This window comes from Euprymna scolopes, chromosome 13, assembly GCF_053919585.1.
Source record: "Euprymna scolopes isolate OS-2025 chromosome 13, ASM5391958v1, whole genome shotgun sequence".
In the NCBI taxonomy this organism is placed as follows: Eukaryota; Metazoa; Mollusca; class Cephalopoda; order Sepiida; family Sepiolidae; genus Euprymna; species Euprymna scolopes.
This window is the reverse complement of record NC_136494.1, coordinates 28,162,484-28,178,857: the sequence shown is the minus strand read 5'-3', so window position 1 is coordinate 28,178,857 and position 16,374 is coordinate 28,162,484. Positions and strand designations below refer to the sequence as shown.

The 16,374-nt window shown below is 35.8% G+C and overlaps 1 protein-coding gene across 2 annotated transcripts in view; it reads left to right on the top strand.

Moving 5' to 3' along the window:
- The window catches only part of LOC145291961 (uncharacterized), a 75,161-nt gene extending 59,137 nt beyond the window's left edge, over window positions 1–16,024 (top strand). For both annotated transcript variants that reach the window (XM_080137896.1, XM_080137898.1), the window contains one exon: window positions 12,046–16,024. In XM_080137896.1, the coding sequence (XP_079994022.1) occupies window positions 12,148–14,598 (2,451 nt within the window). In that variant the 5' untranslated portion in view covers window positions 12,046–12,147 and the 3' untranslated portion in view covers window positions 14,599–16,024. The remainder of the gene's footprint in view (window positions 1–12,045) is intronic.
- Window positions 16,025–16,374: the final 350 nt, after the last annotated feature.

The window sequence follows — 16,374 nt, the reverse complement described above, 5'->3', positions numbered from 1 at the left end:
ACCAAGTCACTGCAGAGAGACAAATGAATCTTCCTTATGCATCATGGTGGTCCCCAATTAGTAAGCAATCAGTCAATTTGATTGAAAAATGTGGGATTTCACCAATTTTGATGACAAAAGTATTGGAACATGGAGCATTTGTTCATCTTCATTCAATCCCGGGTAATGTCGGGTTTCTCTACTAGTAATTGTTAAAATTAATATTTGTTTTGAATCCTGTTTAACATCATGTATTTCTCTTAAAAAAAATATCTGCTATTCTTTTAATAGTTTAAAGTTTGGGTCAATAAAAATGAATATCTAACGAAAATCACATAATTTTCAGATGGATAAGAATAGAATTTTTTTTTTTTTTTAGTATTAGTCACAATTGAAAATCACATTTCAAGTAAAAACAGTACTTACATATGATGCTATAATAAATATTCTCAACAAAAATTTTTAAAAAAGATCGCCTAGAACTTTTTTTTTTTTTTTAAAATAAACATTGGTCTTATTGTATTTTCTCGATTAACCAGATAGAACAGGAATACTGGATATTACCATAACGCAAAGTAGATAAGTTATTCTTTCATTTAAGCAAGTAAAAATGAACATCTATTGATATAAGTCAAAACAGGCGTGTGTGTTTTTGTATGTCCAGCAAAGGCTTTTTTTCCCCGAGGTTCTCGGGAGAGGAGGGGGTATTATTTTTTAGAATTTTTTATATACTCCCTAGATTATAATATCTACGATTTGCAAATGAAGATCGTCTCTACATTTATTTTCAGCGACTTTTACAAAATACATGCTCTTCTGTCCTCTCACATAGTTTGTGCTTTTCACATAAAAGCGAAACTAATCGAAAGCAGCTTCCTGGCTTTCATGCCAGGGACGTCCAGAAGCAATTAGCTTTGATCAATGTGGAGGAAACCCTTCATATCAGACAATTTGTGTTCATTTGGGCACACCCTTTTTGTGGGCAGCTGGTTTTCCCCAACATCGTGAGGAAACAAATACAGCGGGCAAAAAGCTGAAAACTTAACTGGCTAACAGCACGATTTCATTTCTTCGCCTGCATGAACTCATTCACTTAACTTTCACTCTCTGCATGTCAACTTTTTAATCGCTAAATTTGAACGCTTTTCACTTCCTGTCTCGTCATGCCGCAGCGGTAAAATCTTGCATTTTCTTTCACTTTCTTTTCCACCTTCACCTCAAGGGTTTGAGTTCGAGCCTGCCTGCCTATTTTTTCTTCAAACACACACCTACAAACACGTGGGCAATGCCGGGCACTCCCGCTAGTTATAAAATGAAACTGCAATTTTAGAATAAATTTGTTTTTTACTTAGAATTAATCTTGTATGTATTCATTCATTTGTGGACTGTTATTCTCATTTTCATAGTTGTTGTTTTACCACGTTTCTGCCAACTCATTCTCTGGCCTTCTTCAGGTGGTTAACCGCGACGAGATAGGAATGCTGAGTTTTGGAACTGTATCCCCAGTAATTACTGCTTTCTATAGTTGTTGTCTGACCAAAAAACATAATAAAAATATATATCCTTCAGTACAGACCCGACAATGGAAGACCAGATAAGAACGCAAAATTGGATTTATAAGACCAGAAAATCTAGCTTTGAACGGCCTTCAGAGCCCAGGGTGCAGTGAATAGAGGTATTAAAGTGAGCATTGTCTGGAGATAGCGGTTTCAATCCTATCTAACTAGGCCAGAGAATTACGTGGCCAAAACATGGTGAAACAACAAATGTGGAAGGCAATAATTATTGGGGATCCAGATACAAGACTTGGAATTCTTATTCCTGGTTAATTACCTGAAGAATTCCAGAGGATGATTTGGCAGAGACATGCCTATGCATGGAGTATTGTTGTTATATGTGGACTGGTGCATCAACTCCTAGTCTGTCTCTATTGGATAGGGTCCGAAAAAATTCCAATCTAATAGGTCCCACACAGTCAACCAAGCTCCAACCTCTGTTCCATCGCCGCAATGTTACATCTCTGTGCTTGTTTTACAAGTACTTTAATGGACTCTGCTCTAATGAACGTGTAGCACTGGTGCCCCACTTGGTGTAAAATACTTGGCAAGCAACAAAATCCCACACCTTCACTGTAGAGGTCCTCCGAAAGCAAAAAGCCTTCTACTCTGAAAGTTTCTTCCCTCAAACTGCTGGACTTTGTAATTCCCTCTTCCATAACCTGCTTCCCCGACTGTACTAACATGCAGAAATTTAAGTGTGATGTGAACAGACATCTCGCTGCTCAAATCCCTACTTAGTGTCCCTGTAGACATTGTCCCTAATTGTATGAAGTCCATTATGTCTCGGTGCCAATTCTTCTTGTTTAGAATGACTATGAGTAATTATATATATATATATATATGTGTGGGTGTGTTATTCGTTTGTTTGCGATACTTTTTGGATGAATTCAGTTATTTATACGAAAGTGCATTTTTACCTAAATGCGAGTTGGGAATAATTTTCCGTTTTGCCAATTTGGCACCCCTAAATCTCAATAGATTTTGCCACTCTGATGAGTCATAGACGATGAAACGCGTCAGTAGATAATTATATTTAAAAAAAAAAAACATAGCTGAAGCTAAAAAAGATATCTTTAACAAAGCAAACTTATCTAGATACAAAAAGCTCAACGCAGTTAAGACGAGCTATTAAATATTAAAATAGGAGATAAGGAATAAAAGTTAGAAATAACTTTATTTTATCAGTTCAGTGAGGGGTGGGGGGAAACTCTTTAGGCCATAGCATCTCAAAACTAAATGCTTATCATCGGAAGAGACAGGCTAACATTATTCACAATATAGAATATAAATAAAATCTGACTGAATAACATTTAAAGAAAAAATACAAAGAACAACAAAAAATATAAAGAGAATATGCATATGTGAATAGGAAAAGGAAACATTTTTGATGTATTTAAATATTGCAAAATATAAAGAAATCACTAAAAAGTAATGGAGATCATTATAAAAGAAAAGATGAAAGGAAAAGAAGAGAAAACTAGAAATAGGGATAAAGAGGTGATAAGGAATACAGAAATACAAAAGCACTAAAATTATACATATAAAAATTGTTTCAGGTGTATAATTTTCTCCCTTTTGTATTTCTGCATTCTTTATCTCCTTTCTATCCTCATTCCTAGTTTTCTTTTTACCTTCTTTCCTTTCCGTTCTTTTATCTTTTCCTTTTTAGTGATTGCCATTATTTCTTAAACATAAAGAGATATGATGTTTACTCCTTATTGAACTACTAAATAAACTCCTATATTCCTATAATTATTTTAATTCTTTTTCAATTTTATTATGTTATGCTCCACCTTCAAGTGTTGTGTCATTCAGACATCCTGCTAAGACCTTATATAAAGAATTCAGCAAAATTCTTTAAAATCACTTATATATATATATACACACACAGTATTGGAAGTTTCTTTAAAACTATGAAAAAAAAAATTGTCCTTTGTTGGAACATTATTTTGTCACTAAGTCAATTAATCTGCTAGATATATATATATATATATATATATATATATTTGTATGTGTGTGTGTATATATGTATAAATATATGTATATATATACATATATTTATACATATATACACACACACATACAAATATATATATATATATATATATATATATATATATATTTGTATGTGTATATATATATATATATTTGTATGTGTGTGTGTATATATGTATAAATATATGTATATATATACATACATATATTTATTTACCAGTGGCGAAAAAACCAGACTAGAGTGCTCAATGTGTAGCCAGAGCAGTATATAGGAAATTTATTACTGTGAGTCCAGAATGAGTTTACATATTGTTTCAGCTAGGGGAAAATCCTCAAAAAGAAGAGGAAATATCCGACTAGCTTTAATTCTGACGAAGCTAGTCGGATATTTCCTTTTTTTGAGGATTTTCCCCTAGTTGAAACAATATGTAAACTCATTCTGGACTCACAGTAATAAATTTCCTAAACCATCGTATAACGATTAGATCACGTTAAAAACATTTAAAAATAAAATGTTTCAATTCAATGTTATTTCTCGCGGTTAATGGTAATTTTAAATGTAAAACGGTCTTTGTTGGAACATTATTTTGTCACTAAGTCAATTAATTTGCCAGATATAATATAAAGCTGAACGTCTGTGTGTGTGTGTGTGTGTGGTCATGAATAGGCTCCTATATGGTTGACTATTTTAAAAATCTGATTACATATAAATGATAGAAGATGTATCGAGGATCAGGAATGGGTATGTTTAATCTGGCAGAACGGTGGTTCATAAAAATTGTGGGGTCTGCGTTCGCGCCTGGCCCCCAAAGTATGAAAATAAAAAAAAAAAATGAAAAAAACCCGTTTACAAGGGTTTTTGATATATATGTACATAAGAATACTTTGATAAGTATGTTTCAACTTTAATAGGGATGCTCTAATAATATTGTGGGGTCTGCGTTCGCGCTTGTACTCCATAGAAATATAGCACAAACTTTAACAAAGACTTTTCATATCTATTTGCGTAAGTATACTTTGATAATTATGTTTCAGTTTGAAGAAATATGGTATAATAAAATTATGGGGTGTTCGTTCGCACCTGACCTCCATAGGATGGAAATATGTCACAAAGTTTAACAAGGTTTTTTTAATATAGATCTACAGAATATTGTGATAAGTGTTTCAGTGTGAACAGGTATGGTATAATAAATTATGGGGTTTATTCATTTTATTTTTACTTTAATCATATTTTGCTTTGGTTTTGATAACCCCAAATTCAACCCAAATTTACAACCCTTCCTTTTCATAACCTATCATACTTTCATAAATCAGAGTCCATTTTCTGTAGGCTGTTTTTGAATCCAGTCAACGACGTGAAACTTCCGGCAGAAACAACGGATTTTCATGAGATTGGTATCATTTTGAAGCTCAACCCTTCAGACAACAAATTGGCTAAAAACATTAATTCCTTCACCCTCAACTGGGCACTTTTCTACAGGGAGGTGTCGCTTTTTTCACCAATATTTTCGAAAGTCACCGCCTTTTTTCGATTGTCTAGCCTTAATTTAAACCTATGTCACTTCCAGTTTTGGCGATATATGCAGTAGAAAGGATGTCACATTTTTTTTTTTTTTTTTTAACATTTTCTTTTCCTCTTTCGCGGTATGGGTTTGAGCCTTCCTACTACCACTTTTTATTTTTTGCTCCAAACACCCGGGCAACGCTGGGCACCAAGGCTAGTATATATATATATATATATATATATATATATATATGTGTAGCAAGATCCCTGGTGATACCAGATGGTCTTGCTTTTCAAATAGAGGAAGAGAAGGTAGGAGAGGGGGTGTAATATTTGATCAAGAAAAAAAAAAAGAAAAATGTCCCTGGGACTTTATCAAGAAGAAAGAATAATAGATAATGATTGTTCTTTAAGCAGTTTTACTTTCCATTTTGTACTTATGTAGCGATAAGAAGAGGCAAAAATGTCCATAAGAAATAAAATATTTCAATGGAAAAAAAAAAAAATATGATAATGAGATTCTTGAATTTGGCAGAAAAACAATACAGGATCGTTTTCTGGTTGAGTTTTGAAAGAACAATTCAAATATTATGGAAACAATGACTTGGGCTCAAAATGTCTGCTTTGGTGTCTGGGAGATGTTGTCATTTGGGTCCACCTGTTGTATTTAACTACCAGGCCATCAAGCCAGTGATAAGTTAGTTGGACAGATAAATAAATAAAATTGAACATAGAGAGAGATATGGTCACGAAAGAGAGGAAGAGGTTCACAAGAAAAGAGAAAATGAAAAGAATATAGAATAAGGGGATAGAGAAAGAAGTTCACGAGAGAAGAAAAAGAATATAAGTAATGGGATAGCGAAAAAAAAGAGGTTCAGAGGAAAAAAAGAAAAATAATCTTCAATATGACAGAGGGGAGAAGAGGCCAGTTTTATAAAAACGATTGGCTTTTTAGAATTAGGGTCTTTTTGCTGGCTGGCATTGGGATGTGTACATCGCTCTCGCCCTGCCTGGGGTAGGGGTGGGGGACAGAAACCCTCATAAGAGCTAAGTTGGAAAGCTCTTGTTTTTAGCTGAGAAATCAACTAGATGAACTTAAATTATACAACCTGCATCACGAAGCTCGGATCAAAGAACTCGACTTTAAACAAGTGTAAAATGGTTTATAAATAATTATTTTGTTTGGTTTTTACGAAAATGAACCAGAGTTTTTCTTTGTTTCTCGATTGCCAGCCTGAATGAAGATGCAGTTTATTTTAGGTATGCCCTGATGCCAGATGATGAAAGAGATAGACTGGATCCAGCATGAAGCCAGAGTGACAGCCGAAATCGATGATGTTGCCACACGGACTTAGGGTCATGCACATTTCGCGTGCCCTGAGCAGCAGAGAGATATTTTCCAGTGACCAGTGAGAGTCTGGTCACGCTTGAGGGGTCCACCACTAGACAAGTAAGAATGTAGCCCTGCTGGGTTGCATCTATGGGCCTGCGAGCTGAGAGCGACGAACACGGCCAGAAGTACATCACAAGTATGCTCCCGTGAACCAGGTTAGCGACGGTCCCGGCCCCGGACAAAGATAGGGGGTTAGGGTTATATATATATATATATATATATATATATATATATATATATATATATGTATGTATATATATTGTCATTTTTAATACACAGCATGACATGACATCTTTTGAATATCTTGAAAGGTTATACACTTTTACAACCTCACATACACGCCTGAGGCACATATATATAAACTTCTATATCTATATAGACTTCTATGCCAGATTGTATGCTTCTCATCATTCTTAGGGTAGTCTAGTCAAAAAAACTTTGTGTCGGATTCAGTAAGTTTGGATAATCTGCATGGTGTCGTACACCATCTTGGCAGCTGAACATTGTATGTCATTTTTTATTGTTGTGCAAAGTTTGAAAAAAATGAAGAGTAGCTTTTCTAAACAATTTGACTTGTTTGTCGTGAGTTATCATGGTCTGGAATGTGATGCAGACCAAGGAAGAAGATAGCTCAACCCAAAATCTATATATATATAAAAGCGAAAATGTGTGTTAGTGTGTGTGTGTGCATTTTTATGTATGTCCGCAAAAGGCTTTTTTCGCCAGGCTTCTCGGTTGGCTCACTCCTTAAAACTTTTTATATAATGTCTAAATCCTAATATTTACCGTGTCTATTTTTAATTTGGCCAACTTTTAAGCGTTATTTTCGAGATTTTTTTCCGATCGCTGTGGTTTCGTTACGCTGTTCAGTATAAAAAAAAAAGCAAAAACTGGCTTGCACCTGCATCATGTTTAATCATGCGACTTAACTTTCTCGCACCTGTCAATTTCACTTTATAAACGTTAACTTAAGACGCTTATCACTTCCTCTCCTCTCATGGCCGAGATGGTTAGGTGTCTGGGATTTTTCCCTTTTGCTTCCACCTTCGTGTCAAGGCTTCGGGTTCGAGCCTACCTTCCTACTAAAACTTTTTTCTTTTACACCTCCAAACACCCGGCCAACGCTTTTTTTTTTTTTTTTTTTCTTTAAAAAACAGGGTTGTTTTGATCTAAAGCCCCCCCCCCCAACACACACACACTTCCAAACACCCTGGCAATGCCGTGTGTGTGTGTGCATTTTTTTCTGTATGTCCACCAAAGGCTTTTTTCACCGGGATTCTCAGGGAGGGGGGGGGTACTATTTCTTATAACTTTTTATATGCTATCGAGATCATAATATGTAACACGAAACGATGTAAAAGTCTTTTATTTCAGCGACTTTTATCTTACAAAGTTCGCGCTGTGAATTCGTTTTTCTCTGCTGCTGCTGCTATGGCGTGATATTTGACCTAGAAAACCACCTGCATTTTTAAATGTTTATTTTCAACACTTTCCAAGTCCCTGGCTTCTTGGTGTCATGCTTATGTCATCAGGCTATTAACCTCAAGGTTTCAGGTTCGAGCCTATCTCCTTCCCAAAACTTTTTTCGCTCTTTATTTTTTTTTGTTTTTGTTTGTTTCTTTTATTTTATTTTTTTTTTAAATATTTAAACAGAATCATTACTTATATTTTCCATCTACCCCCCCAAAAAAAAACACGCACACCTACAGTTTTAATATTGAAATGCTCTTTTTTTTTTTTTTTTTTTTTTTTTTCAGATTTTTTTAAGAAGTTTTAACATCGTTCATTTTGCATCATGTTCGGTTTTTTATTTTTGTTTTTTTCCATCATGTTCGCGTTTTCTTTTTTAGTTTGTATTTTTCCGATTTTAAGAAATTTTAACATCGTTCGTTTGCATCACGTTCGTTTATTGTTTTTTTTGTTTTTTTTTTTAATATTTAAACAGGGGGTGTTTCCCGATTTTGCTTATTTTTTTTGTTTTGACTTACCTCCCCACCCAACACACACACCTCTAAACATCCGGGCAATGCTGGGTACCCCCGCTAGTCTATATATATAAAAGCGAAAATGTATGTATGTGTGTATGTTTGTGTGTCTGCTAAAAACTTTCAACAGGAAGAACAAAAATTCACAAATTTGGTCTCATATGAAAGCCCCATCCTTCGTCAGACAAATATTGAAAAATTAGCCAAACACATTAATTTTTTTCTACAGGGGGGAAGGGGGGTTCAGCAAAAACCGTCCTCTCATGACGAATTTGCTTTTACGCATGCGTCATTTGACATCGTAACCTGATTTAGTTTAAAGATTTTAAAAAATGAGCTGATTTCGTGTACGTCGTGTTAGGTCAGTTGGTTAGAGCGCTGGGTCATTATCTAAACGTTTTGAGTTCGAATCGTGTTGTGAGATGTCTTTTCTTTTTTTTTCTTTTTTTTTTTTTTTAAATTTTAATATTGAAGCAGGGTTATTTAAGCCATTTTTCACGTAACGTTTATTTTTCTGTTTTATTTTTACATCGCTTATTCTTGTGTTTTCATTAACACCCCCCAACCCCAACCAACCACAAACACCCAAAAATACCCGGCCAACACCGGGACCCACCGATTTTTTAAATTTTAATATCGAAACAGGCTTATTTAAGCCATTTTTCATGTGTTTTTTGTTGTTTTTGGTTTTTATTTTTCAGATTTTTTAAAGTAGTTTTAACGTTCGTTTTTTTGTTTTCTTTTTTGTTTTTGTTCTTCCGATTTTTACATTTACAATCGTTTGTTTGTCTTATGTTAGTTTTTTTTTTTTTAATTTTTATTTAATATTTAAAAATATTTACTTCGCTTATTCTTATGTTTTGATTACCCCCCCCCCCCACCCCACCCCCACCCCCACCGCCCGAGCACACACCCTCCGCTTTATTTTTCAGATTTTTTAAAGAAGTTTTAACCTTTTTTGTTTTTTTTTGTTTTTTTTACTTCGCTTATTCTTATGTTTTGATTAACACCCCCCCCCCCCACCTCCACCGACCACACATACCTCCAAACACTCGGGCAACGCCGGGTACCCCCCCTCGCTAGTCTATATATATAAAAGGCAAAATGTGTGTGACCATTTCGTGTATGTCTGGCAAAGGCTTTTCTCGCACACGGTTGGGGGGGGGTAATGATCGCTTAGAAGTGTTTATATAGGCTGTAGATAATAATATCTAGGATTTGAGAACGCATGTAGTATATAGATTTCTTTACGTCAATTTTTACAAAATTATTGCTATTTCATCCTGTCTTGTGTTCGTTCAGCTTTTTCGTATAAAAAGCGAAACTAATTCAAAGCTAACACTGTTCCTGGCAATCGCACCGGGAAACGTCCAGAAGCAATCAGCTTTGATCAGTGTGGGGCCAAACTCCTCTCATATCAGACAATTGCTATTCAATCTGGACAATGGGGCCCCCTCCCCAACATCTTGGGGAAAAAAACAGTCAAAGTTGGGTAAACAAACCCAAGTTAACTGCGTGACTTCTATTTGACCTCAATAATAAGGTCAAATGGAAGCAGCAGAGTTAACTTTTATTGCTGCCACCTGTCTATAGTTAAATAAATAAATTCAAACGTGTTTCCCTTGTATGTCTCTGTGGCCCAGTGGTTAACGTAGTACATCTTTTTTTTCATACTTTAATTTCCAACTTTGTCTCAAGGGTTCAGGTTCGAGCCTCATACTCACCTACAAAAACTTTTATTTTTATTTTAACCCCTACCTACCCCCGGAGTTTGGATTTACCCAAAACCACACACACCTCGAAACACCCGGTCATCGCCGGGTACCCCCCGCTAGTCTTCTATATATATAAAAGCGAAAATGTGTGTATGTATGTTTATATGTATGTATGTATGTATGTGCGTTTGTGTGTCCGCTAAAAACTTTCGACAGACAGAACAAAAATTCACAAACTTGGTATCATATTGAAGCTCCATCCTTCGCCCGAAAAATATCGAAAAATTGGCCAAAAACGTTAATTTTTTTTCACCCCGAAATCGACAATTTTCTACAGGGGGAGTCAACAAAAACCGTCCTCTCATGACGACGACCGGTTCTACGCATGCATCAGATGACATCATGACCTGATTTAGTTTAAATAGTTGAAGAACTGACTAAATTTCATGTACGTCATGTTAGCTCAGTTGGTTAGGCCGTTGGTTCATTATCTAAACGTTTTGGGTTCGAATGGTGGTGTGAGATGTCTTTTCTTTTTTTTTTTTCGATTTTTTAAATTTAAATATTGAACCAGTGTTATTTAAGCCATTTTTCACGTAACGTTTGTTTTTCTGTTTTTTTTTTCTTTTTTTACTTCGCTTATTTTTAGGTTTTCATTAACATCCCCCGTCCGACCACACACACCCAAAAACACCCGGGTACCCACTGATTTTTTAAATTTTAATATCGAAACCAGCTTATTTAAGCCATCTTGCACTGTTTGTTTGTTTTTTTTTATGTTCGTTTTTCTGTTTTCTTTTTTTGCTTTTGTTTTTTTCGATTTTTATATTTAACATCGTTCGTTTGCCTTACATTAGTTTTTTTTTTTGTGTTTTATTTTTCGATTTTTTGATTGCCTGTGTGTATGTCCAGTTAAAAGTCAAAAACGACAAAACAAAGACACAAAAATGGTATTTTCTTGACTGGCATTGCTTCAGATGCACAATATTTCGAATGTAGGAAAATATAGTCTTTCAGTGAAATGGTGAAGATTTCATTAGGAAGATTATTATTTCGGTCAAATTATGTACTAACTAATGATGAGACGATTCCAATAGTTTTCCCGATTCCGATCAAGTTACCGATTCTGATTCTTTATAAATCTCTAATTATTTAACTATAAGATTGTTATTTTTCCCGATTTTCGTAAAAACACATCTTAAATCTGCAGATATTTTACTAAACGTCAAAATACACTTTTAGCTTTATTGGTTATTTAAAATCAATAAATATTTATTTCATCATTATTACCAGCAATGGAAGATTTTACTTTAAACAAAATCAAATAAATAAAAAAGACAAAAGAATCATTTTGGAATCGGAAAATAGGCATCAATTTTTCCGATACCGATACCGATTAATCATCCCAAAACTAGTACTAACTGAAGGGGAGCAACTCTGATTTTTAATCAAGGAGTTACTTCTCTTATACCAACTTTTATATAATAGTTGTGTGTTTCCAGAGAGAAGAATGAGGGGTTAGAGAGAGAAAAGTTTTAATAAAAATGTTACTTTTGTCCCATGCAATGCTGAGTAGCTCTGTAATTATTTAAGATAATTAACTGAAATTTTATTATGAAATTTACTTTTTATAAAGAAAAGGGGGGGGGGCATAAAATTTAGTTTTGCTTTGAAGAATTTTTTTGTAATCCTAATTTTATTTTTTATTTTTTATTTATTTTCTAAAATTTTATTTCTTATCCATTTTATTTTTTTTTTATTATTAAAAAAAAAAAAATTCATATTTTTTTCCTTATATATATATATATATATATATATATATATATATATATATATATATATATATATTGGTTCTTAAATTTAAGATATTTCCATTACCAAATATTATCCTAAATGTCTTCTTTTTAATTAACAGGAAGCTGCGATGACTGGAAGCTGTTCTGGAAGTATCTTACCATCATCTTTTGGGTACATCGACTAATCTTTTTTTAAATCGACTTCCCACACTTTATTAATTATGAGTAACTGGCCAGGCGATTGTAGCCAGCTGGTTCAGCAACAGCAACAACAAGCAATGGCCAATAACTACCAGCAGAATTATAACCCTTCCATATCGCATGCTGGCATGGCCATGAGCATGAACCCAATGACTGCTACAATTAAACGTGAGCCCATGCCATACAGCAGTAGTTGTAGTGGCAGTACTGCACCAAGCAGTTACGGTGGTGCTGTGCCTCAGTTGCAGCAAAGACCTCCACAACAACAGCAACAAAGGCCACAGCAACAACAGCAACAGCGACCCTCGCCACAGCAACAGCGACCACAGCAACAACAGGCTCCACCACCTACTGCTAGTAACGAGGCTATCTACTACAACTACACAAATGCCCAGGCAAATAACGTAGCTCGGATGTACCAAAATGCAGTGGGGCAGCAAGCTGTTAATAACATGCACTACCCAAACCAATCTCCTAACAACATTCGGATCTACCAGTCGTCTTCATCCTCACCTGGTGGCCAAGTGGTTCACTATCAACGTTCCTCTCCGAGCAACTCAAATGTGAACCTTCAATTTCAAAATCAAGCACAGCAGCAGCAGCAGCAACAACAGCAACAACAGCAAACTCCGGGCAATAATATTACAATAAGGTACCAAAATTCGGTGGCAAACATCTCTGGTATTCGTTATCAGACTCAAACTTCGCCGAACAATCCCAATGTTCACTATGTCACCCAGCGACCCGCAAACTCTGCAGCCAGCCTTCAGATAGTCAACCAACTGCGACAACAACAACAGCAACAGCAGCAGCAGCAGCAGCAACAACACAACAATAAGCAGTTTATTCCAGAACTTCGTAATCCGTCCCTTTCTGCACTCTTAATGGGGAAAGCAAATGCAGTCCCGAATCAGAACTTCGCTCAGCCAAATCCGAATTACAATAATAACCAGCCAAATGCTGCCGGCATCAATGTTCACGCGTTGGCTCAGAAGGTGAAGCAACCACCGCCGCCTACATATGCAGCCAGCAATGCCCAACGGCCTTTCCCGCCTGTCAGCCAGCAGGGCCTTCAGTACAGCAATAAGCGACCGATGACTCAGGCAGAAAGTGAAAACCAGTACATTAATCAGCAGCAAATCATGCCTACCTTAAACCAGTTGTTGCAAGCCAATCCTTTTGCTGTCCTAAATGCTAATAAGGCTGCAGCTGTAAACCGACAGCAGCAGCAACACCAACAGCAGCAGCAGCAGCAACAACAACAACACCAACAGCAGCAGCAAGCACAGTTTGCACAACATTCTCCGACAGCGTATCGAATTCATCCCAATATTTCGCAGGCGCCCAACGTCACTGTAAATATGTACAATCAACCACAGAGTGCGTACTCGATGAATACTAATCCTCCGACAAAAGTCCCGACTGCGGCTATGCCCCCTCCCGCTATGAATACATTAGGTAATTACACAGAAACTCCTTCAAGTTTCTCCATGTGGCACAAGCCATCTCAGTGGAACACGACGTCAGAAACATATCCAGAAACGCAGCCACAGCAAGCCAAACCACAACCGACCCCACCTCAAAGTGAAACCGACCAAAACATGGGAGTGCTCTCATCGCCTCAGGTTGTAACAGACAAAGCAATTGTTCCTACGACTGTCATGTCGAATACATTCCCCACAACTTTTCTCGACGGAAGCGGTACTGGTACTGCTAATGTGTCTCTCCAACAGCAGCAGCAGCAGCAGCCGCTTCCGCCGCAACCAACTTCCTCCTCCTCTTTTATGTCCAACAACATGTCGGTGCCGCCTCTCTCCACCTCCTCTACTGCCATCACATTATCATCATCATCATCATCAACAACATCATCAACTACCACATCCATGTCCTCAGCATCAGTACCCATACAGACTGACAAAGAAGCTTCGTTGTCGGACAAGATGAACATTGATGAGGATCTTCAGCTACCCGCAATCGATGACCTCTCGAATATCGTCCGACAAATCATCGATGATTGTTGGGCTGATAATGATTTTGATCATCGTACGTTTGACTCTCCTGAGTTGATTTTGGGGATCAACTCCGATTCTAAGACTTCGTCACAGACGTACAACATAGACAAAGACGGCAAAGCGATGAACAAGTGCATCCAGCTGTCACAAAACAAGCAGTCGAATCGTATCAAAGACATTCCGAACGACATGCAAGTGATGAAGGACTTGGAAACGGTGCCAGCGAGTAATAGTCAAACTATGCGCAGATTGTCGACTCAAGAGACGGAAAAAGAAACCGAAGAAGGTGTGACTGATATCAGCGAGTCGGAGCTTCGATCTTTATTGGCCAAAAAGGACAAATTGCCAGTCGTTCATGTAGGAACACGGGGTCATGAATTGGTTATTGACATGGTCGTTGTCGAATCAAAGGATCTTATCAAACAGCTTGGAGAAGTTAAAGGTAGATTCAAGATATAAATAAAAGTTAGTTTTTGGTATTGCTTACGATAATCGTAAAATTTGGAACAGGGAGTGTTGTTTTGTTAAATCGTCCCGTTTTGGGGGCGTGATTTCGCCAATGGACACATGCTTTTAGATCCAGGGATGCGAGTTTTTCATTTTCTCATGGAATTTTGCCTTATTTTTGTAATTCAAAGAGAGCAGAATTCCACTTTTTTTATTGTTTTTCTTAATAAGAAAAGATCATATTGTTAAAGTTTTATTGTCCTGTTTTTCCACATTTGGTTTGATTTCGTTCATTTCTCGTTCTCCCTCTTTCTCTTACTTTGTCTTTCTCTTTTCCCGTTTTTTTTTTTTCTTCTTTTCCTCTCAGTCATGTCTTGAATTGATTTGCCTCTCTTTTCCCCCTCTCTCTCTCTCTGAAAGTGTTAATTGCCATACTTCATATGATTCATTAGTAAGGGAGTGGAAGCAGGTAGAAAACTTTTGTTTTATTACTGAATGTCTTTCTGCCTCATCTAAAAAATAGAAATTAATACTTTTAGTATGGAGAAAAAATTGTAATACGCCCTTCTGGTGGGTAGGGGGTGGGGGGTGCAGGTTGAGAAATTAATTTTTTTTTCTTTTTTTTTTTTTTTTTCCTTTTTTCTTTCTCCATCTTGTCTTAGCCTGCTTTTTCTCCTTTGTGACAGAAACTGTTAATTTTACCATTAACACGGCTAAGAACTTCAAACAATTCATGGAAAGGATAGGAAAGTTATATGACTTTTTTCCTTTAAAGAATGACTTCCTGTCTTCTTTCTTTCATATAAATTCAGTATCATTCTCTTTTGACCTTGTTTGATTGGAGTTGTTTAGGAGAGAGGCGTTGCTTTTTGCACCGCTCTCTCTCTACACATACAGAAGGGATCCATGAACCACATGTCGGGAATTTCATTTTGATTTCAGCTATTTTTTTTTTTTTTTTCCCCCATTGACTACTTTCATCCCTGCTGAATCTTGGTCCATTTCGATAATAAACAAATGGTTTATTTTGCTTATTGCCTGTTAAATTTACAGTATTGTGTGTTCATGTTTGTATAAATTACAAGTGTACAAAAAACCACAATTACTATTTGTTTCAATACTTCCTAAACCTATTTTTTGTGGTTTTTTTTTTTTGTTTTTTTTTTTAACGTTGTAAAATAGTTAATTTTGGAAATTAGAAAGTGATCATATAAAAACAAAGTTTAAAATAATTTATTCATGAATAAATGAGAAAAATTAAATTTCCATAAATTATGAATTTAAAAAAAAATTATTTTTAAATAAATTATTTCAAACTGAACGCATACTGTTGAATTTGATTAAGAACTCTTTATAGTAACAACTTCAAAGACAATTTTGTAGTATTATTGGAAGAATTGGCATGAAAGCTTTCTACAACAAATGCAACTGTTTGTCATCGTTCTCTTCAATCACTTAAAAAATAAATGAGCAAAAAATACTCTTAGAATTATAAAATTTTCTCATTTATTTTTAAGCTAGTAGTGCTACCCAGCATTACCCAGCATATATTTCTCTAAAAACTCTATGTACCTTTCTATCTGTCTATATTTCTCTCTTTCCCTTTTCTTCTCTGACTCCTTCCTCTACTCATGCACACAGAGATGACTGTCCTTTATATAGATTCTGTCAAGAAATGAGTCTGCATAAGAGCATTAACTCCTCGATAAAAAAAATCAGTTATTTCCCTTTACTATATGTTAGCAGGCCACCCAGGGCTGCAGGCTATAAAATATGCTTGAATATATT